General features: G+C 43.9%; 1 protein-coding gene across 1 annotated transcript in view; it reads left to right on the top strand.

The window, feature by feature from the left end:
* PSMD11 (proteasome 26S subunit, non-ATPase 11) overlaps positions 1–23686 on the top strand; it is a 28653-nt gene extending 4967 nt beyond the window's left edge. The window contains exons 3-14 of the mRNA XM_044296798.1: positions 7475–7599; positions 8641–8712; positions 8851–8908; positions 13140–13334; positions 13463–13607; positions 14163–14223; positions 15541–15603; positions 15706–15831; positions 17513–17548; positions 18164–18215; positions 20947–21089; positions 22987–23686. Of these exons, the coding sequence (XP_044152733.1) occupies positions 7475–7599; positions 8641–8712; positions 8851–8908; positions 13140–13334; positions 13463–13607; positions 14163–14223; positions 15541–15603; positions 15706–15831; positions 17513–17548; positions 18164–18215; positions 20947–21089 (1076 nt within the window). The 3' untranslated portion in view covers positions 22987–23686. The remainder of the gene's footprint in view (positions 1–7474; positions 7600–8640; positions 8713–8850; positions 8909–13139; positions 13335–13462; positions 13608–14162; positions 14224–15540; positions 15604–15705; positions 15832–17512; positions 17549–18163; positions 18216–20946; positions 21090–22986) is intronic.
* The last annotated feature ends 380 nt before the right edge of the window (positions 23687–24066 follow it).

Raw genomic sequence — 24066 nt, 5'->3', positions numbered from 1 at the left:
CCATTTCAACAACTTATCCCCTTATCCTGTGGATAGGGAATAAGCGTCTGATAGGCAGGGGTCCAACTGCTGGGGCCCCTACTGATCACTAGAACAGGGGCCCGTGTTTTTCTGTTTAAATAGCGTGGTGGACGACACGCATGTAAACTGCTCCTTCTTTCAACTTTATAGGGCTGCTGGAGACATGTAGTCCGCTTTCTCAGGCAGTTCCATAGAGTTGAATGGCTCAGCAGTACACATACTTGTCCATTGATCCATTAAAACATAGGAAGACAGGCTCCCGTTCTGTTGATCGGGGGCGGGCCCCAGTGGCTGGACCCTTGCCAATCCGACAGCTTAGTGGTAAGTTGTTGTGAATATCTGTCACCAGGATATTCACTGTAAAATTGTTTCACATAGTAAAGTTATCATGTTATTTATACCATGCGCTAAGTATAAATCCCGCAAAATGTTAAAATTTCAGTTTTTTCCTCCCTAAAAATAAAATAACCCAAGTTCTTTAATACAGTATATAAACCCTAAAATTGCTCCTAAAAAAACTTGTCCTGCAAAATGAAGGGTCTAATACAGCTAAATTAAAAAAATAAAATAAAGTTATGAGCACTGGAACACGGAGGGAATTTTAGGGAACCTGTCACCATGAAAATGCAATGTAAGGCACAGGCACCATGTTATAGAGCAGGAGGAGCTGAGCAGATTGATATAGTTTTGTGGGTAAACATTCAGTATACCTTGTAATTCGTACATTTAATTTCCTGCTCATTCTGTGTTTAAAGTCAAGGAGGCGGAGCTATCAGTGATTGGCAGCCTTCCCTCTATACTATGGATACAGAGATAGCTGTCAATTAAAGGGGTTCTTCGGAAATTAGAAAAATGAAAATAATTAACCCCTTCCCGACCTATGGCATACTACTACATTATGGGAACCACTGCGTTCCCGCAATTTGACGTAATAGTATGTCATAGTGATCGCGCGGGCATCGGATCACTGCAGGGGGCAGTCCGTGGTAGCCGGGCCCCTGCTGTATCCGCTGGCATCGCTGTAAAAGCCGATGCCGGCGGATTAATCCCTTCTATGCCGCGGTCTGCGCTGACCGCGACATAGAAGGGATTTGTGTCGGGTGAGTGATTGCATAGAGTCCCTGCGCTGCTGTGGCTGGGACCTGATGCGACACAAGGCAGCCCGATGCCATGCAGAGGCTTCCCAATGCCTGCACAGCATCAGGAACTGCCTTCTACGGTTGCCGAGGAGATCCAGCCTCAGGCTGGGTCTCCTAGGCAACCTGTTAGTGTATGACTCGGTGTCATACACTAACGGGCAATGCATTACAATACAGATGTATTGTAATGCATTGCAGAGGGGATCAAACCCCCAAAAGTGAATGTCGTAAAAAAAAAAAGTTTTTAATAAAGTAATAAAATTAAGGAAAAAAGGGGAAAAAAAGCCCCTTTCCCCTTATTTTATAATAAATAAAAAAAAACCATACATTAGGTATCGCCACGTCCGTAATTACCGGCTCTATAAATATATCACATGATCCACCCTGTCCGATAAACACCATAAATGTATATTTTTTATGTATATTTTTTTTTTAAACGGTGCAACACCAAGTGATCAAAAAAGCGTATGTCCCACAAAATGGTATCAATAAAACTCACCTCATCCCGCAAAAAATGAGCAGTTACTGTTTACATCTATTGTATACTTTGTACAACTTATTATTGACTATGTACGACTTTTCTCTATCTCATGTTTGTACAATTATGATTACTTTAAATAAAAAATTAAAAATAAATAAATGAGCTCCTACCTAAGACAATCGCCCAAAAACTAAAAAAAAAACTATAGCTCTCAGAACATGGAGACACTAAAACATCATTTTATTTTATTTTTTCAAAACTGCTATTGTGCTAAAGTGAAATACATAAAAAAAAATAGATATTACATATCGCCAGCCGGCTCTATAAAAATATCACATGACCTAACCCAGGGGTAGGCAACCTCCGGCTCCCAGCTGTTGTGAAACTACAATTCCCAGCATGCTCCATTCATTTCTATGAGAGTTCTTAGAAGAGCAGAGCAAGTATGCATACTGGGAGTTGTCGTTTTTACAACAGCTGGGAGCCGGAGGTTGCCTACCCCTGACCTAACCCCTAAGGTGAACACCGTTTAAAAAAAAAAAAAAAAAAACATTTTTGTAACATTACATCCCAAAAATTGCAACAGCAAGTGATGAAAAAGGCGTATGCCCCCCAAAATAGTACCAATCAGACCGCCACCTCATCCTGCTAAAAATGAGACCCTACCTAAGAGAATCGATCAAAAAATTAAAAAGCTATGGCTCTCAGACTATGGAGACACTAAAATATCATTATTTCGGTTTCAAAAATGCTATTATTGTGTAAAACTTAAATAAAGAAAAAGTAGACATATTAGGTATTGCCACGTGTGTAATGATCTGCTCTATAAAAAAGTCACATGACCTAATCCCTCAGGTAAACGCTGTAAAAATAAAAAAGGTGCCAAAACATACATTTTTGGGTTACCTTGCCTCACAAAAAACGTAATATAGAGCAATTAAAAATCATATGTACCCCAAAATAGTACCAATAAAACTGGCACGTTATGCCGTAGTTTCTAAAATATGGTCACTTTTTTACTGTAGGGGTGCATCAGGGGGGCTTCAAATGGGACATGACATCTAAAAACCTGTTCAGCTAAATTTGCCTTCCAAAAACCATATGGCTTTCCTTTCCTACTGCGCCCTGCCGTGTGCCCGTACAGCAGTTTACGATCACATGTGGGGTGTTTCTGTAAACCGCAGAATCAGGGTAATAAATATTGAGTTTTATTTGGCTGTTAACCCTTGCTTTGCTACTGGAATTTTTTTTATAAAAATGTAAAATCTGTCAAGTGAAATTCTGAAATTTCATCTCCATTTCCATTAATTCTTGTGGAACACCTAAAGGGTTAACAAAGTTTGTAAAATCAGTTTTGTATACCTTGAGGGGTGTAGTTTCTAAAATGGGGTCATTTTTGGGTGGTTTCTGATTTGCAAAAAAATTGCCTGGGCAGGAAGGTGAAAACAGGCCTGGGGTTGAAGGGGTTAAATATTTTATGATCAATATATTCGCAAATACCTTTCATTACTTAGAATGGCTTGTTTTGTCTAGGGAGCGATCATTAGGAGAAATGAAATGTCTGCCTTCCTAATCACACAGGAGGACAAGTTACACAAGTTCACAACACTAGCGGCAAGGAACTCCACCAGGCTGTTCCGGCGGGTGAACAGCCTTTCGGATCCGTGCTGCCGCTAGTGCACGCGTGCCCCCGGACTACCGCTCCAGCCCTATTGACTATAATGGGGGCGGGGCAGAGTTCCGGTGGCAGCATGGCAAACATGCCGAGGGGCGGCCAGAATAAAACTATGACATGTCCGGGCTAGGGCTGAAACGATTACTCGATTTAAATCGAGTAATTCAACACAAAAAAAATCCTCGATGCATCGAAGATTAGTTTGTGTCATGTGACCACGGAGCGAGAGTGAAGCGCTTGCTATTACTCCTGCTCCGTGGTGTCCGGCTGCACTTGGAATACTCGCCTTTTCAGCAGGGGGCCTCCGGACACTCCACAGCACGTCTATGGTCCCGGCTGCACTAACCTCCTGACGTGCTGTGTGACTAAGGCCTGGTGCCCGGAGTGCACAGCGTCATAGCAACCAATGATGCTGTGCAATCCGGGTGTCAGGAGGAGCAGGGCAGCAAAGACTATGGCACAATGGGGGGAGAGCTGATGCACTTGGGCTGATCGCACAGTGGGGAACGAAGGGTGTTGGGGACTGATGGCAGGGGGTCTGATTAATTTTTATAAAGGAAAGCAGTCTATTAATTATTTTTTTCTTATTAGAGTACTCGATTAAATAGTAAAAAATAATCGATAGAATACTCGATTTCTAAAATAATCGTTCACTGCAGCCCTAGTCCGGGGACACGCATGCACTAGCGGTAGCACAGATCTGACAGGATGTTCACCCGCTGGAACAGCCTGCCGGAGTTCCTTTGCGCTAGTGTGAAACTTGCCTGAGCTAAAGTGCTGCCTCATCCTCCTCTCTGCTCTACTTGTCAGGAATCATGATCCTGAATAGAGGTGAATCTCTGTGGGAATGGAGAAGATGAGACATGAGAGGAGGGTGAGGAGTGGATAATGAGCATTTGTATGCACTCACCATTGCCACATAGGGTTGGGCGATATCAAAAATATTCCCACGATAACTATATTAAGAAATTTATCGCGATAACTATATATATATATCTCAATAAATACCCATTTAGAAAAAAACAACTCCAGAAGGAGAGATTTTACAGTATGGGGGCTACAAGGAGAGATTATACAGTATGGGGGCCGCAAGGAGAGATTATACAGTATGGGGGCCGCAAGGAGAGATTATACAGTATGGGGGCCGCAAGGAGAGATTATACAGTATGGGGGCCGCAAGGAGAGATTATACAGTATGGGGGCCGCAAGGAGAGATTATACAGTATGGGGGCCGCAAGGAGAGATTATACAGTATGGGGGCCGCAAGGAGAGATTATACAGTATGGGGGCCGCAAGGAGAGATTATACAGTATGGGGGCCGCAAGGAGAGATTATACAGTATGGGGGCCGCAAGGAGAGATTATACAGTATGGGGGCCGCAAGGAGAGATTATACAGTATGGGGGCCGCAAGGAGAGATTATACAGTATGGGGGCCGCAAGGAGAGGTTATACAGTATGGGGGCCGTAAGGAGAGGTTATACAGTATGGGGGCCGCAAGGAGAGATTATACAGTATGGGGGCCGCAAGGAGAGATTTTGTATACTGCATGGGGGCCGCAAGGAGAGATTTTGTATACTGCATGGGGGCCGCAAGGAGAGATTTTGTATACTGCATGGGGGCCGCAAGGAGAGATTTTGTATACTGCATGGGGGCCGCAAGGAGAGATTTTGTATACTGCATGGGGGCCGCAAGGAGAGATTTTGTATACTGCATGGGGGCCGCAAGGAGAGATTTTGTATACTGCATGGGGGCCGCAAGGAGAGATTTTGTATACTGTCTGGACTCAGGAACTATACTGTATGGGACAACAGTTTGTAACCCCTTCCCCCATCAGTATAATGTCTTGTGGCCCACATACAGTAATGTCTTCTTGCTGCTCCTGTATGGGGGCAACAGGGAGACTTTATACTGTATGAGGCTATTATACTGATGAGACTCATGATGACCTGTATATTATTTCCGAATGCCTTCTATGAGAGATCAAGTGCACAAAATGAAACATTAAACAGAATTTATAGGCTCATATGAGCTTAAAAATCATCACACAAATATATATATATACAGTACAGACCAAAAGTTTGGACACACCTTCTCATTCAAAGAGTTTTCTTTATTTCCATGACTATGAAAATTGTAGATTCACACTGAAGGCATCAAAACTATGAATTAACACATGTGGAATTATATACATAACAAAAAAGTATGAAACAACTGAAAATATGTCATATTCTAGGTTCTTCATTTGGATTTTTTTTTTTTACAGCTTACCACTACATTTTATGCCATAATTAATGGTGGCATTAGAAAGTATAACTTGTCCCACAAAAAATAAAGCCCTCCTACAGCTATGTGACTGGAAATATAAAAAGTTATGGCTCAAGTAAATAAAATGAAAATGTAAAAAAAAAACTAAAAAACCTCCGGTGGTGAAAGGGTTAAATGCATAAATGACAAGTTTTACTGAATCTTTTACTATAAAAATACGGTATATATCAATCTGCTCGGCGGCTCCTGCTCTCTAGCATGCTGCCTGTCACTTAAACACCATATTCAACATGACCGGTTCCCTTTATGGCTTCAATTAGTTATGTCACTAAGAGGTGAAAAATGCACTTGTCTCCTGAGTTGTGCACCAACGATTGTTACCTCAGACAGAACTTCAAAATCTGCAGTGACATTTTCAGAATGAGATTCTGTGATTCAGACAACCCCTTTAAACTTTCCACATGGCTTGTAACATGGATGACGCCAACCACACCAGAGACTCCCATCTGTAGACAGTGGTCCGAGGTTCCTGCTCCTCATCAGGCAGAGCTGGGTACTGGGGCAGTATATGGAGACGTACTCCTAAAGCAATGCTCAAATGAGATCACACCAGCCAAACCGGAGAACCCCAACCCTGCTCTTTACTAACGAGGGGCAAGAGCCCCCAACACAGCTCCCTGCACATGGGTGTCTCTGGTTTGGCCGATACAATCTCATTTGAATATTTATTTGCCCATGGGGGCAGCGCCTGAAAAATAAATCTCCAATCGCTGCTGTGCCTCTTCGATCCGGGACAGTGCCCTGCAGGATTACGTACTAAGAAGTAAACGTTTCAGGAAGAAACCACACAACACAGGAGATCCGTATGGGATGAAGAAGTGATCGTTACTTACCTGGCAGATCCCATGCTGGGATCTGTTCACCCGGCTGCAGTGGTGACCACTGTAACGAATTACTGCAGCCGTCCCATGTTGTCAACATGTCACCTCTGCAGCTGGATGGATAGATCCTGGCAGGGCGGCATCTGCTAGGTAAGTAATGATCACTTTAATGCAGGCGCATTCCCTGTGCTGTCTAGTTTCCTCCTGAAACCAGACAACCCCTTTAACCCTTTGTACATTGATTTCAGTGCCGCAGGGGTCGGCAACCTCCGACACTGCAGTTCTTGTGAAACTGTAACTCCCTGAATGCTCCATTCATTTATAGCTGAGAAAGTGTGCATGCAGGGAGTTGTAGTTTCAGAGCAGCTGGAGTGCCAGAGGTCTCCGACACCTACAACGGAGATTCTCAAAGGGAAGCATAGGATACATTTAGGGGGCACAGAGCTCAGGATGTGTAGCGGTGTATGTTCAGCCTCTTCTGGTTCCCACAATTCCCCGTATACAGGGTATTAATGGAAACCCGTCAGTCAGCTAGGCGGACATGATGGGGGTGATTTAATATTACAATATTTAGCTGTCATACTTTTCTTTATTACTAGAGAGCAATGCTTTGTGGGAGGGCCTATAACAAGTTCCCCTTTAGGTTGTGTGATTCATTGCAAGCAGCAACCAGAAGAATGTGTAAAACAGCTTTGGGTGTGAATGGAGTCTGACATCACAGCAGAATTATACACTGGAAGGAACATCTATCCACCAAAAAAAAAACACTACTCGCCCATTGTAAGGATTTGCACCGCTCCTCCTCTTACCCCAAGTATGGGACATCACTGCTGCTCCAGTGATTGGTCGCAGCGGTCTCATGACATCACTTCCCATCTGGCGGGTATAAGGGGGGGCTTGCTGTTGTATAAGCTCACACCATGCACTGCTCCCTAGTAGTAATTATACTATTGCTGGTTGTAAATTGGCTCTTTGACTCTTTTTTTTATTTTTTTTATTTTACCATTTCAGAGCTTGGAGGTCTTCTGAAATATGTCCGCCCCTTCCTGAACTCCATCAGTAAGGCAAAAGCGGCCCGTCTTGTGAGATCTCTCCTGGACCTGTTCTTGGACATGGAAGCTGCAACTGGACAGGAGGTGAGAGAGGAGCTTGTCCTCTGTGCGTGACTGATGATGGCCATACACTTTAGGCGACTTTCACACTGGCGTTTTGGTTTCAGTTTGTGAGATCCGTTCAGGGCTCTCACAACTTCCAAGCGCTCCAAAACGGACCAGTTTTTCCCTAATGCATTCTGAATGGAAAAGGATCCGCTCAGAATGCATCAGTTTGCCTCCATTCTGCTCTGGAGACGGACACTAAAACGCTGCTTGCAGTGTTTTGGTGTTTGTCTGATGAAACTGAGCCAAACGGATCCGTCCTGGCACACAATATAAGTCAATGGGGACGAATCTGTTTTCACTGGAACAATAGAAAACGGATCCGTCCTCTATTGACTTTCAATAGAGTTCATGACGGATCCATCTTGGCTATCTAAAGATAATACAAATGGATCCATTCAGAACGGATGCAGACGGTTGAATTATCTGAACGGATCTGCACAAAACGCAAGTGTGAAAGTAGCCTTAGGCCTCATACACACGGCCGAGAGCGGGCCGTGGTAACACGGCCGTGTGCATGAGGCCTTAGAGAGTGATCTGGTTTCAGGAGACAACCCTTGTGATCAGCCTGCAATTAAGAACTGGTAGGTACTTACCTGCCACTCAGGTTGTCCCAGCTGGGTGCTTTTGAACCGGCTGCAGCAGTCACTTCTCCTGAAACCGAACAACCCCTTTAACTTCTTTGGGGAGCAAAGCATCATTTGTGTTGCTATCTAGGCAAACAATCTCACCCTGACAGCCCTTGTGTCTACAGAAGCCAGTCTGGCGATCACCATGGTTCTGGCTCTGGAAGCTTTTGACAATGGTCACTGCAGAAGAAGTGTACAGTTCTGTGGAGACCAATGAATTGATTGGCACACAATTGTCATATTATTTAGAAACTGAAATAGGAATGCATCAGATGCCAATTTTAGGCTTCACCATCCTCATTACTACTGCCACTGTCCATGGCAGCATCTCCGACATTATTGATTCCGTGGTAGTATATATTATATACATAACCAATGATCTCTCTTGCAGGTGGAGCTGTGCTTGGAATGCATTGAATGGGCCAAGGCAGAGAAAAGAACTTTCCTGCGCCAGGCACTGGAGGTAATTGTGGCTCCTGTAGAACCCCATCATTGTGAGATGCAGCCAATAGAAAATAGCCTGTTCCATTCATCAGGAGCAGAGTTAGCGCATCACTGAAGTTATTGCAGCTTTTCACCTTGCCTGTTGTTTTTCCACTAGGCACGGCTTGTGTCACTCTACTTTGACACTAAATGTTACCAGGAGGCGTTGCAGTTAGGTAAGTGTGCCAGCAGATGGCAGTCATTCTCCTTTTGTAAAGTTAATGTAATGTCACGTTTGGTTACGATCTTTCTCAAGCATCCAGTGCTCACTAGACTATTCTTCACATATTCTTATTAGTATTCCGAATATTAGGCAATTGATTGAACGGCAGTTATCAAGGATAATGTTACCCGATTAGCTACTTTTAGCTGCAAAAGACATATGAGCACACAGCATTACTGCCTGGGGATTTACAATTACTTCAGTGATTCTCTTACGATACTTAACCTCTCTGGCGGTCTAATTTGTGTAATCTGCTGAGGTATCTGCCACATGCTTACTTCACTCTTGAAGCTTTGTCCCTCCTGTAAGCAGTTTGAGGGGATTTTAAAGTGGCTGTCTCCTTTCAGCAAATGGTATTTATCATGTACAGAAAGATAATACAAGGCACTCACTAATGTATTTGGATTGTCCATGTTGCTTCCTTTGCTGGCCTGGTTCACTTTTTGTCATCACATTATACACTGCTCATTTCCAGGGTTTACAACTACCGTGCAATCTATCAGCAGTGGATGCGCTGCGCACTACAGTAGAAAGCACCGACCTTTCTGGTGGCCAGGACCGTGGGAGTGCACATAAGCATGCATGTGCAGCATCTCCAGTCCATTTTTCCTGTAGTGTGCAAGCACAGCCACCACTGCTGGATTGCAGGCTGGTCATAACTCCTGGATACGCGCAGTGTATAATGTGATGGAAAAAATAAATCCAGCCAGCAAAGGCAGCAATATGGATAATCACAGTACATTAGCAAGTGGCTTGTATTAAAGGGGTTATCCGGGTATTAAGCTAGGGCTACACGACGACATGTGTCCCGCGACACATAATGCACAACTACACTAATGTCGCACAACAATTTTTATATTGATAGTCTATGGTGTTGCACTGCGACGTGACAGTCGCAGAAAAATCCATCTTGGATGGATTTTTTGCTACGGTCATGTCGCAGGGCGACACAATAGACTATCATTATAAAAATTGTTGCACGACATTGGTGTGACAAATGTCGTGTAGCCCTAGCCTTACTGTTTATGCGCTGTCTTTTGGATAGGTCATCAATATCAGATCAGTGGGGGCCCAAAAAGCCGGGACCCCTGCATATTAGCCTCTGCTCCATGAGTGCCGCTTCCTAGGCCACGTGAAGTCGCCATACGTTGATCACATGGCCAAGTCAATGGGGCTGAGCTGCAATACCAATCACAACCACTATAATATGAACAGCATTGTGCTTGGTAAGCTGCTGGGAGTCTGCAGTGCCCACCATAGATCTGGTGAGAGCAGCTACTACCTGAAACAGCTGATCGGCATGGGTACCGGGACTGAAACCCTCGTTGATGTGATAATCATGACCTATCCTGAGGATAGATCATAATTCTCAATACCTGGATAACCCCTGAAACTTTGTCAACATCATAAATGCCATTTGTTGATGCAAAACAACCCCTTTAACCCTTTCAGGACTGAGCAACCAAATTTACTCAATATTTAGAAAAAAAATGCAAATTTCTATTTCTCTACTTTTATAATAGTAAAAACTCCAAAATAGTTACTACTTTACATTCGCTATATATCTACTTCATGTTTAGATAATTTTGTAAATGCCATTTTATTTTTTGGGGATGTTTGAAGGCTTAGAAGTTTAGAAGCATATCTTGAAATTTTTCAGAAAATTTCCAAAACCCATTTTTTACGAACCAGTTCAGGTCTGAAGTCACTTTTTGAGGCTTACATAATAGAAAGCACCCAAAAATGACCCCATTTTAGAAACTACACCCTCAAGGTATTCAAAACTGATTTTACAAACATTGTTAACCAATGGAAAATGGAGATGAAATTTCAGAATTTCACTTTTTTGGCAGATTTTTTATTTTAATCCATTTTTTTCCACTAACAAAGCAAGGGTTAACAGCCAAACAAACAAAGATAACAAAAAAAAATATTTACAGTGTTCATATGACAGGTTAGATCATGTGGTATTTTTATAGAGCAGGTTGTTACGGACGCGACAATCCTGAATATAACAACTTTTTTTGTTTTCAGTTTTACATAATGAAGCATTTTTGGGAAAAAAAACTTTTTTTTTTTTTTAGTGTCTCCATATTCTGAAATCCATATTTTTTTTTTGGTATGAGATGACTGTTTGGTACTATTTTAGGGTGCATATTACTTTTTGATCACTTGTGATTACACTTTTTGTGATGTAAGGTGACAAAAAATAGCTTTATTTACACCGTTTTTTTTAATGATCACCTGAGGGCGTAGGTCATGTGATATTTTTATAGAACAGGTCCTTACGGAAGTGGCGATACCTAATGTGTGTACTTTTTATTTATTTTTTATGTAAGTTTTACACTCTCATTTTTGAAACAAAAAAAATATTTGCGTCTCCATAGTCTGAGAACCATAGTTTTTAAATTTTTTGGGCAATTGTCTTAGGGTATAATTTTTGTGGGATGAGATGACTGGCACTATTTTGGGGTGCATATGACTTTGATTGCTTGCTATTACACTTTTTATGATGTAAGGTGACAATAAAATGGCTTTTTGGCTTTTTTTATTTTGTTTTTTGATGGTGTTCACCTGAGGGGATTGGACATGTGATATTTTTTATAGAGCCAGTCAATACGGATGCAGCGATACCTAATGCGTATACATTTCTCCCCCCCTATTTTTTAGAGAAAAAAATGTAACTTTATTTTGGGAAAAGGACGATTTTTGTTATTTTCTTTTTACGTGAAACTTAAAAAAATTAATTTAGTAAAACTTTTTTTTTTCTTTTATTACACTTAATTTTTTGTCCCACTTTTGACTTCAACTTTTGGGAGTCTGATCCCCTTTACAATGCATCACAATACTTCTGTATTGTGATGCATTGGCTGCAAATGTATTACCAGTGTAATACAGGGGGCTGGATCTCAGGCTCTCCTGGAAGGCAGCCACAATGCCTAAGGAAGGCTGGGCATTAGGTCACATCCGGTTGCGCTGTACATGTATGGCGTTAAGGGTTTAAGCTGCACATTTTATGCATTCAGCATTTTGTTTAAGGTTTGTGACTTTTTTTCCTGTTTTAGTGGCACTCGCTGCAATTTGGAACGTGGCCAGGCAGCCAGGGCTGCACTTCTGCAGCCTGATGGACTTAGAAAATGGCTTAAGTTGTAGCACAAATCTACACTAGCTCATAGCTGGGGTAGATTTGCTTTTCTGGCACATGGATCGCCAGGGGAAGCTCCAAACTTAATAACAGGCCTGTGAAGTTCTTATTAAGGCTGGCGTATGAATCTGCAGTCCTGACAAACTACCACCTTTGTATTCCGTGCTGTGTTATTCTATATATTCTTCACCTATTGGGACTGGCCAACCGCTGTCTTTGTAAGCTAATCCAGCCTGCTCTTTTGCTATCTCCATCTCCACATCTTTTCAGGCAGGCTTAAGCTACTTTCACACTTGTGTTCAGAGCGGATCCGTCTGGTGTCTGCACAGACGGATCCGCTCCTATAATGCAGACGATGGATCCGTTCAGACTTTACATTAAAAGTCAATGGGGGACGGATCAGTTTGAAATTGAGCCATATTGTGTCAACGTCAAACGGATCCGTCCCCATTGACTTACATTGTAAGTCTGGACGGATCCGTTTGCCTCCGCATGGCCAGGCGGACATCCGAATGCTGCAAGCAGCGTTCGGGTGTCCGCCTGCTGAGCGGAGGCCAAACTGTGCCAGACTGAGGCATTCTGAGCGGATCCGCATCCACTCAGAATGCATTGGGGCAGTACGGATGCGTTCGGGGCTGCTTGTGAGAGCCTTCAAACGGAACTCTCAAGCGGAACCCAGAACGCTAGTGTGAAAGTAGCCTTATCAAGCTACCTAAACTGACTATTCCCCGACTAAACCTTTCCCCCACCAACTCCTCTGGCACAAAATCGATCCTCTAGTAGTCCCGAGGCAGATCGGCCAGCAGCACTCCTGTCTGTTCAATAATGGCTCAAATCCTATTTATCACAATCAACTACCTTATGTGTCACCCCCAATTCCTCATAGATTGTAAGCTCTTGCGAGCAGGGCCCTGACTCCTACTGTTTCAGTTGCATATTATCCAGTTATTTTTGTTTTGTACATGAACCCTATGAACTTGTAAAGCGCTGCGGAATATGGTGGCGCTATATAAATACATTTTATTATTATATATATTAGGTTCACAGCTTCTACGAGAACTGAAAAAGATGGATGACAAAGCCCTTTTGGTGGAGGTACAACTCCTGGAGAGCAAAACCTACCATGCCCTTAGTAACTTACCCAAAGCCAGAGCCGCCCTAACGTCTGCCCGTACCACAGCCAATGCCATCTATTGCCCACCCAAGCTCCAGGCTGCACTGGATATGCAGTCAGGTCAGTAACTGGCATTTGTACACTGCAGATTGCGTTCTTATATGGGCATATATATAAATTAACATTACCTGTCTGAAAGAATTTGTGGCCTCCCACTTTTTCACGCTCTCGTTTGCTTTGCGTTTCAGGTATAATCCATGCAGCAGAGGAGAAGGACTGGAAAACGGCTTACTCCTATTTTTATGAGGCTTTTGAAGGGTATGATTCCATTGACAGCCCCAGAGCTATCACAGCCCTGAAGTACATGCTGCTCTGCAAGATCATGTTGAACACGTAAGTCTCACTTTAAACAACTTGTTCGAGCTTAGAGATCTGCATGATGTCTCCTCGCAATCAGCACTTGTCTGTGGCCTGTGAATGGTTGCTGCTTACCCTCGTTCAAGTGAATGCAGTGCCAGACACAGCCCACGGAGAAGAGCGACATTGTTTTGGGGAGAAGAAAGGGAAGCCATGTAGAACGCAGAGTAGCCCAGTATCTGCAGGCTTGTAAGAAGTCTTGCACAGTTTGCCTGTACACTACTAGGTCTTGAATTTCTTTTATTCTGGTTGGTTTTCAAGGGTGCAGGCGAGCGTGGATGTGAACGATCTGCCGGTTCTAGTAGATATAATGTAGATACATAGAAGCAGTTTCTGAATTGCTGGCAAATACATTTGAAGCCTAGATCCTGACTACGAGGATGCTTTGTTTTTCAACAACGCTAGTGCTAGAAATAAGCGGATTTTCAGTAATTTTGAGATTACCTGATACTTATCAAAGTGAAATCCTAGAACATTGTGCCTCAAGATTATGGAATGTTTCTCAGATAGTTTCTTCCCTCCCTTCCACAGACCAGAAGATGTTCAGGCCCTGGTGAGTGGGAAGCTGGCACTCCGTTACGCTGGGCGGCAGGTTAGTAATTCTGTCTCTGTACAGTGGGGCCCCTACCCATTTACTATAATTACTGTATATATGTTCTAATATGAAACGTTTTAGCCATATATAAAATGTTGTGGTTCGTAATAATGTCTCCTGGATGTGGAGCCATATTGCCCAATGACCATGATTACGTAGGCTAGTGCTAGAGGGGGTTTCCAGGATTTTTTATGGACAGCCTATCTCCAGGATTAGTCACATTGGCAGGGGTCTGACACCTCGCTGATCAGCTGTTTGGGTATCGCTTCAGCATCTACACAGCTCTGTTCCTTGTGTAATGGATGGGGCTGATTACTGCAATGCTGAGAGAATAGAAGCAGCGCTGCAGTAACAGTGGATGGAGCTGTGTAGTTCAGGTGTCAGGGCTTCTCCTGGACAGCTGATCGGCAGGGGGTTTGTGGTGTCAGACCCCTGACCATCTGATTGTTGGCCTATCCTTGAGATACAGGCGGACCTTCATTTTGCATCCCCTGTCCGTTAGCTACAGTTAAACCTGTGCCCAGCAATTACTGTTACCATTCCAGGACCACATGCATTTAATTTTTAAGATTTAGGGCCATATTTTGCTCCCTATAAGGGTCCATTCACACGTCCGTGATGTATTGCGGATCCGCAATACACCCGGCCGGCACCCCTAATAGAACTGCCTATTCTTGTCCGCAATTGCGGACAAGAATAGGACATGTTCTATTTTTTTGCGGAGCTGCGTTCGGGGCCGAGGCCCGGAAGTTCGGGGTCGCGCTCCAGAAATGCGGAGAGCACATAGTGTGCTCTCCGCATCCATTCCTGCCCCATTGAGAATGAATGGGTCCACACCTGTTCCGATATTGCGGAACAGGTGCGGACTCATTTGCAGACATGTGAATGGAGCCTAATGCTGTAATACAGAAAGGAACATGCTTACATTGAGGATCTGTAGTACTAACAGCTGATTACTGGAGGGCTCTAAAATGTAGCATTACTTGCCAACTGTACAAATGAATAGTATACCACATCATGCATGGCCACAAGGTCTGCTTCTGTGTTCTGGCACATAGAAGGGGGTCCCAAGAAATGGACCTCCCCGTATGACTCCCACAAATCCTAATAAGGCATATAGACTTGACACGTCTTATAGACTATAATGGGAAGTATGCTGTATTTGTGCTTCTGCCCTCCTTTACCCACTGCTTGCTCAATCTGTGGTAAGACCACCCCCTGTGAACCAGTATGAATATTCCAAGAATATTTGGCAGAATACCCCTTTATCCCTTGAAATTGAGTACGGAATTGAAATATATACTTGTCTTACAGACAGAAGCGTTGAAGTGTGTCGCTCAGGCCAGCAAGAACCGCTCCCTTGCCAATTTTGAGAAGGTAAGAGTTTGTTGCGTTATAAGACTTGCATCAGGTTCGGATATCATTCTTTGGGACTGATTGTAGAATCAGATGACTCTCCTCACTGCCTTCATCCTACAGGCACTGACAGATTACAAGGCAGAGTTGCGGGATGATCCCATTATTAGCACTCACCTGGCTAAACTCTATGACAACCTGTTGGAGCAGAATCTTATTCGAGTCATTGAGCCTTTCTCTAGAGTACAGGTAAGTAATGGGGCCGTGGTAAAGTCTTAAAGTTTGGACCATGTTTATTGCAGCCGTCTCGTCTGTTCTTGGCTGAATGAGATGGTTATTTTTATAGTAGGCACGGGGATAAGTTAGAACCAGATCCATCAAACGGCACTTACCTTGGAGAAACAAGTTTTCCCCAGTGGCAGACGTCTGGTGTTTGCTCTAGGTTTGTGAACAGATTAACCCCTTAACGCTCACCGATGCAATGGTATGTAAATGCAGATAGCTAGTTAGCACTCAGAGAAATGCTATTATGGCACCGTGATGGCTCAGGAAAGGTGCTTATGCCAGCTGTGTTATACAGCAGGCACTCCTCTACGAAGTTCAACCCCTCAGATGCCGTGGGCAGTGGCATCTGCGTGTTTAGACAAGAAGAAAAGGGTTCCTTCTGTCCTCTGGCCCCCTAGAACTGCATTGGGGTGTGTTGAGTGGTTGTCATGGCAGCTGGGGGCCATGACAACCGCCCAACGTAATGGTAAAAAAAAAAAAAGATACTACAGAATTATTGCACAGTAAGGGTCCATTCACACGTCCGCAGAATGGGGTCCGCATCCGTTCTGCAAATTGCGGAACGGGTGCGGACCCATTCATTCTCTATGGGGCAGTAATGGATGAGGACAGCACACAGTGTGCTGTTCGAATCCACATTTCCGTAGCGCCACCCCCGATCTTCCGGTCCGCGGCTCCGGACAAAAATAGAACATGTCCTATTCTTGTCTGCAATTGCAGACAAGAATAGGCATTTCTATAGGGCTGCCAGCCGGGTGTCTTGCGGATCTGCAATACACTACGGACGTGTGAATGGACCCTAACAATCGCAGGTTCATGGCCTCTAAGTGGACTAAAAAAATTCTCATCTACAACACGGACAAAAATAGGACATGTTCTATGATTTGGAATGGCCACAGATGCAAAACAGGGATGTGCGCATGGCCCCCTGGAAATGAATGGGTATTTGCAAAACAATGCAGATGGCGCAGGGATGAAAAATATGGTCGCCTGACATGATGCCATGACAGACATCCGATACCCCCAGTGGTCAGAGGATCCAGCCATCTTCACTAGCAGGATATATTGTGAAGACTCTCTTGGTCTTGTCAGATCAGTCATTTTAATAAATTGTACAGAGGTCTGAATTCTGCTTGGTATTGTGCACAGGCGTTAGAACTCATGATCATCCAGTCACTTCCGCTACAAGACTACAGATAATCGCAGGGTACACCTACCTTGATCAACTTTTATTTTATTTTATTTTATTTTAGGATAGCCATCTAACAAAAAGGGATTGTCCATAGACAGACAGTCTCTTTCTAGGAGTTTTCCGGGATTTTGATACTGATGACGTATCCTCAGGATAGGTCATTAGTATCTGATTGGTGGTGGTCGGACACCCGGGACCCTGCTGACCGGCAGTTTTGAGAAGGCTCCTGTGAGCACCGCGGCCTTCTCCGTGCTTACCAAGCACAACACCGTACACTTGTATAGCGGCTTTGCTTGGTATCGTGCTCAGTCCCATTGAATTGAATGGGCCTGAGGATAGGTCATCCAAATCAAAATCCCAGAAAACCCTATTAAATTTTCTTCATAGAACTTTCCTATATGGTCTGTTGTCACTTCAGCTTTTAGATGTATTTTCTTTCTACTTTTCCCGTAGATTGTTCACATATCCAGTCTCATCAAACTGTCAAAGGTAAGAAATCTGAGGGCAGGGATGTCTAGTCCTTGGCTAGCGAGGAGCAAACTTTTTCACCTGATTCCCAGGTTTGCTGATACATGGAATACCATGAGACATTCAGCTTGTCAGTGCATCCAATTGATCCCAAGACCAGGGGTGCCGCATTTACAGCAGGGCGGTGGGTGCAAATGCAAACGAAATTCAGAAGCGGCTTAGCACGCTCACGTTTTTCTCCAATATACTATAATAGACCTTGCATTTGCACCCACCACTGCCCTTCACACATGGGCGCTGGACATTGAATGCATTGGGCTACAAGCGTGGCTGCTGTGCAGCGCCAATGAAGTGGGCATATTTCGGCTTCACTAGCTGTAAACGTGCATCCCTGTATGAGCTTCCAGCAGCTGCATAGCCACATGCTCATAATTCAGACTGCCGATTTTCAGCTTTTACAGATGGTTTATCACGGTATAGTTATCTACAGATCTCTAAATAGTTTCCCTGGTGTCTTTGGCCATGGGCTAGACTACAGTCCAAAAATCCACCAATAGATCAGTACCCCACTCCTGCTGAAAAGTCTGTAGAAGTCATTTTTTTTTAAATCCTATTCCTCCATCTTTCTTCTTGCAGCCTGATGTAGAACGCAAACTCTCCCAGATGATCCTAGACAAGAAATTTCACGGTGAGAAATACATTCAGCCTGGTTGTACATGACTTAGAGCTTTACTCATGACATTTACTTGTTTTTTTTGCGTGTCGAGCCTTGCCTGACAAGAAAGGGTTTAATATGTTGGTACATTCAGCCTAAATAAGACGTTCACAGCCATCTGGGCAGAATTTATTAGCACATCCGCACAGAGGATTAGCGGAGGCTCAGAGCGCAGCCTGCGTACTGGAGATAAAGGATCAGGAAAATGAGCGCTCCCTGGAGGCCAGTTAAATACGTGTTATGTAAAGAGCTTAGATTTTTCTTAATAGTTCAGTTGCCTTCGTGGTAAAAAAGAAAAATCCTGCATTTTACTTACTGTCAGAGTATGGAATATACAGCGTGTCTGTGGGTTACAGGATCTTGACTGTCACAAGGCCCACTTGTCTGAAATGAAAGGTAAAGTATTATGTTGCCCTTTTTATAGAGATCACCGTTTAAGGACTAGGACTGGAGTTGTATGATCGCACAAGGTATGCATTGGTGCTAACAGTCATCTTAGGCTGGTTCAGCACCGAGATGCAACTAGACCCATGGCGACATGCAGCACATTTTTCATGGCTATGCAGTCTTGCAGATAAAGAACAGTTTGACCCACAAAACGGCTCTGCCTTTAACGGTCAGTTTGAAAACCATATTTTTTTGCGATAAGACCCCCGTTTCGGCACGGTTTCTTGTGCTTATTGGCAGGAACAAAGGGAGTCAGTAACCAGGAAATTCCCTGTTAAACCACTCACAGTGCTGTGTAGGGCTAGCTGAGCGGAATGTAATGATACCTTTCACTTAATTGAATCCCATGATTCATGTAAAAATATACATGACAATGTGTTTCTAACAAAGCTAGAATCAGCCCTGTACCTCACATGGAGCCAGAGATCTACCCATTCATTGCTCTGCTAGATTTACAGTACAGACCAAAAGTTTGGACACCTTCTCATTCAAAGAGTTTTCTTTATTTTCATGATTATGAAAATTGTAGATTCACACTGAAGGCATCAAAACTATGAATTAACACATGTGGAATTATATACATAACAAAAAAGTGTGAAACAACTGAAAATGTCATATTCTAGGTTCTTCAAAGTAGCCACCTTTTGCTTTGATTACTGCTTTGCACACTCTTGGCATTCTCATGATGAGCTTCAAGAGGTAGTCACCTGAAATGGTTTTCACTTCACAGGTGTGCCCTGTCAGGTTTAATAAGTGGGATTACTTGCCTTATAAATGGAGTTGGGACTAGGGCTGCAGTAAACGAATATTTTTGTAATCGAGTATTCTATCGATTACTCAATGAATCGAGAAATATAATCTAATAAGAAAAGGGGGGGGGTGTTTAAACTTTTTTTTTTCTTTACTTTTTATTTATTAACTATTGGCCTCCTTAAGGGCTAGAACTCTTGTCATATTCACCCTAATAGAGCTCTATTAGGGTGAATAGGACTTTACACTCTCCCTGCTGCCCTGTGCTTTGGGCACACAACAGCAGGGAGCTGACCATGGCGCCAGCCTCTCCTGTGCCCTCCCAGCCTCTGATCTGCCTCCTCCCCCAGCCTCTGATCTGCCTGCAACCCCCCCCCCTCCTCCCTCCCCAGTATTAATCATTGGTGGCAGTGGCCACAGTGTCCCCCCCCCCCCCCCCCCATCATTGGTGGCAGTTTGCAGTTCCGATCGGAGCCCCAGCAGTGTAATGCTGGGGCTCCGATCGGTTACCATGGCAGCCAGGAGTCACGCTACTGAAGTCCTGGCTGCCATGGTATGTTAGTGAGCAGAGAGCAGCGCATTATACTCACGTGCGCTGTGGCCGCCGGTCGCTCCTTCTCATAGGTCTGTGCGGCGCATTGCTAATGCTGTAAGCATTGCATTACTTTAGCTTTTACCTTATATCTACTTTACTAAGAGGTCATAAACACTTATTTAAGCCACATTCTTATCAGTACAATAAGAGCTAAGCTGCAATGAGTGTTTATAATGTCAGAGAGCAAAGGAGCCCTTCAGATTAGCTGGCTGATGGAGCAGAGAGAAAATCCCTCTATTAGAGCATCTCAGCCCTGTAAAGAAAAAAGGGTTCCATATTTGTAATAAGGACCAATTAATAAAAAGATTTTTAGCTCAAAATGAGTACAATAAAATAACAAAAAAAAAAATTGCCCCAAATGGTGTAAATAGCCTTTTAAGTGTGCCAAGGGAGGGCCCAACTCTGTGCACCCTTGCTTCCTTTGCCAGCCCCTCCCTCTTCCTGGGACGGCAGGCCAGTTTCCTTCATATTCGTCTCTCCTGGCCTTGTCAGTCAAGGAGAGGAAGGGGCTGGCAGAGGAAGCAGGAGGAGCAGTTGTGCACTGAGTGGGTTGGTCCTGCCCTCAGTGCACTTAAACTGTTCATTGCATATGGATTAAAAGTACTTTTTCCTCTAAATGTTACTACGGATCACCGAGTGAAAGGTATTGCATTTAGCTGAGCTGCCCTACAAGGCATTGTACCAGGTTTAACAGTGAAGGATTCCCTTTAAGGATTTTTATTTCAACTTATTGGGTGATTAACTTATATCTGGCTTATTTAGCTGCTAATCAGCAGAAGCTGCAGCCTGACAGCACAGTCTATATGTTGTATATTTAGCTCCCAGAGCTAAGTTTGCCTAGCTGTCACTTACCACAAGTTTTCCATTGTATCGATTTGAGTGTTTAATCGTCTTCTCGCTTCATGTTTACAGGTATCCTAGATCAGGGAGAGGGGGTCTTGATCATTTTTGATGAACCGCCTGTAGATAAGACATATGAAGCTGCTCTGGAAACCATTCAGAACATGAGCAAAGTGGTGGACTCTCTGTATAACAAGGCCAAGAAGCTCACATAGGTGGGTGGCAGTGGATGCAAGTAACTGTTAGAGCTGATGTCCGAGTGGCCGGGCTTACAGAAACAGCCAAGCGAGCCGGCCCTCCTCGGTTTCCATAAGGCCAGTTTGAGGCAAACGAGTTCACTGTGAGAAACGTGCTCCATGTGGGAGCGTGGTCTCCCATCCTGGATTCTGCAGCATTATAATGATTGCCTGAAATCATCAGACGTAATGTCAGTACAAATTATTACAACAGAGTTTCTCACTCTGAACCTGGCCTTATTTTATGAATTGGAGCTATGCAAGCAGTGTAGGAGAATAAGCTACGATGTTTTCATAGCTCCTGGACTGTATCATGACCATAGGTTCATGGACCAAACGTGACCTTGAATTTTTTCAAAAACCTTGATGAATTCTAAGTGTATTATTAGTTATATAGAGTACATGACTTTGCAGGATGAATAAGTATGGTAGCTATGCCCATTGGGTGTGATGTGACCCTTCAGTGCACAGAAGACCGGAGCTCAGGAGATCTTGATGATCGGTCTTCTACTGCATTGATGGGAGCAGACGGCAGCCATGGCTCATAGCTTCTAAACTGCAGCAAGAATCAGCTAAGGCGGCCTAGCAAGTTGTATAGAAAGCCAGTTATATGCTCCTGCGCTGCAGTTCATGAAGTCGTTTTGCTTTGTGTTACCCAGCAGATGTTCAGAGTGAGTTCCCTTATTTTGAGGTCGAAAGCATATGAGATTAGGACAGAAAGATCCTTTATCTTTAGCAAGATTATGAAACACCAGTGAATGTCAAACACTGCGGTGATGACGCTTCCTACTGATAATGGCAAGTGACAATAGATGGTGACAACATCCGTGCCGTCTGTGCCACTGCTTCTCACACCATGCAGACAGGATGTTAGATTAGTTCAAAAGGGGCTTTTCCTGGTCTTGATAAAGTTGCTGAAATGACCTCAGTTAGTTCCTATAAGCGTGCATCCAGGGTAAGGTAACTCTATGTACATGTGCAGTCAGCAAATGGGAAGGGAAAACTTTACTGTCCTTAACTGTAATACATTTTATTCATGGTCTCTGGGTTTAAAGGATCTCGGTAAGCTTTCCTCCACAAACAGCACCACACTAGACCATGGGTTGTGTCTGGTATTGCGCCAATGCCCCCATTTACTTCTATGGGGCTGAGCGTGATACCTAGCACAGCCACTATACAATATGTGGTGCTGTGAGAAGGCCGGAGCACTCACAGGAGCGCTGGTGCCTTCTCAAAAAGCTGATCGGCGGGGGTCCCCGGGTGACGGACCTCCACTGATCATATACTGATGACCTATCCTAAAGAGTAGTAAAATCCCAGAGAGAAATTGTGGGGGGGGGGGGGGGGGGGGGGGGGAGGGGAGTATCTTACCGTTGTACCTACAAGAGGACGTACTTGTATGGCTTATAGAAGTTGGCCTTTCTTAGACATTGATGGCATATCGCTAGGATGGGTTGTTATGGTCATATAGGTGCTAGTCCCAACCATGGGGCCCCAGAAGTTAAGGAGAGCACACTGCACATGCTCAGCATGCTCTCCATGTATCGCTATGGGAGTTCCCAAAATAGTTGATAGGCGTCCTTGCCTGTTTTTGAAATTCCCATTGTGGTGAATGGAGAGCACACCGTGCGTGCGTGGCTGCTCTCCATTCACTTCAGGGTCCCCGTTATGGACCTCTGGGACCTGCACCTGTCTGACCGATATCACTGGGATATGCCATGTCATCAATGTTTTAGATGGGACAACCCCTTTACATAGCGGTTAGTGAAACTCCTGTAAGGCCATGTTCACATATTTGCAGTTTATGATGCGTTTGACATGAACTCTACATCAGTGTGTTCATCCTGTTACTAATATGATTCATGTTTAATTTCAGACCATTCAGAATCATCAGCCATTGGGAAATCAGAGCGGCAGGAGCAGCGGACACCTCTCCTTCCTCCTCATGTGGGATGGTGGAAAAGGGGCAGGGGGTGCTGAAGGGAATCATGTTTTTTTTTTCCTAGGGACATCTTTATTTCAAATGAGCAATTGTAAAATATCAATGAATGGGTGCATCCGTAGCACAGGCCTCTTTCAGGTTAAATCCATGCCCTTGACTATTTCCACTCCTCCATCCCACGTCCAGGGGTTGGGGTTAGAACACTTGCTTGTTTTATAGGTTTTTTCTGTGTACTTTCCTGAAGCAGTGCTTGTGGGGGAAGGGGGGACACGACTCTTTGAGCTTACCCTTGTCCCCAAAGCCTTTGTTCCGTGAGGGCGCACATGGCATATGCTGTATGTGCTACGAGCCACCCAAGGCCGATAGGGAAAAGACTCATTAGGGCTCACGGTTCAGTTTTGGCAGGGAACCCTCACTTTTCAGAAATTAAACGGGTTTGCTGCTTGCAGGGATTTAACTAAACAAAAAATTGCCATTTGCCGCTCCTGTTACAACTCCTTTAGGACATGCCCCCTCCTCCCTGCTGATGTCCTTTGGGTTTCAATGTCCCACAAGAGGTGCACAATTTCCACCCAACTGAAACCAGAGTATATCTGATGTTCAGATGTGTTCCAATAAAGATCTTTTTTTTTTTTTTTCTTCTTCTTTTTTCCTTGTCTTTGGCATATTAAACCATTCTGTGGACTCGCCAAATTGTAACACTCCTCACTGGTCACCCCAACATGTGCCACCACACAGAATGTCATCTTAGGCTTTTTACAGGTGAACAAGTTGGAGGATTTGGTATCTTCACGAAGGACCACTGCGGTGATTAGGTTTCTGTGGTTTTGGTTTCTACAAATATGATTTTGCACTTGATTTTCTCAGCTTTTCAAAAAGACCTGTGAGCGCTCCCAACATGTCTGTTTTATGAAATACTTTGTTTTCCTCATGAAATAGCAAATTTTTATTTTTTAAGAATTCTGCATTTTGCTGTTCCTCTGCTGTTCCTCTTGGAAAGTTTTGAATGAATTG

The sequence above is a fragment of the Bufo gargarizans genome, chromosome 6 (genome assembly GCF_014858855.1).
Source record: "Bufo gargarizans isolate SCDJY-AF-19 chromosome 6, ASM1485885v1, whole genome shotgun sequence".
NCBI classification, from domain to species: domain Eukaryota; kingdom Metazoa; phylum Chordata; class Amphibia; order Anura; family Bufonidae; genus Bufo; species Bufo gargarizans.
The sequence above is the reverse complement of the archived record's forward strand: the minus strand, read 5'-3'. Positions and strand labels throughout refer to the sequence as shown.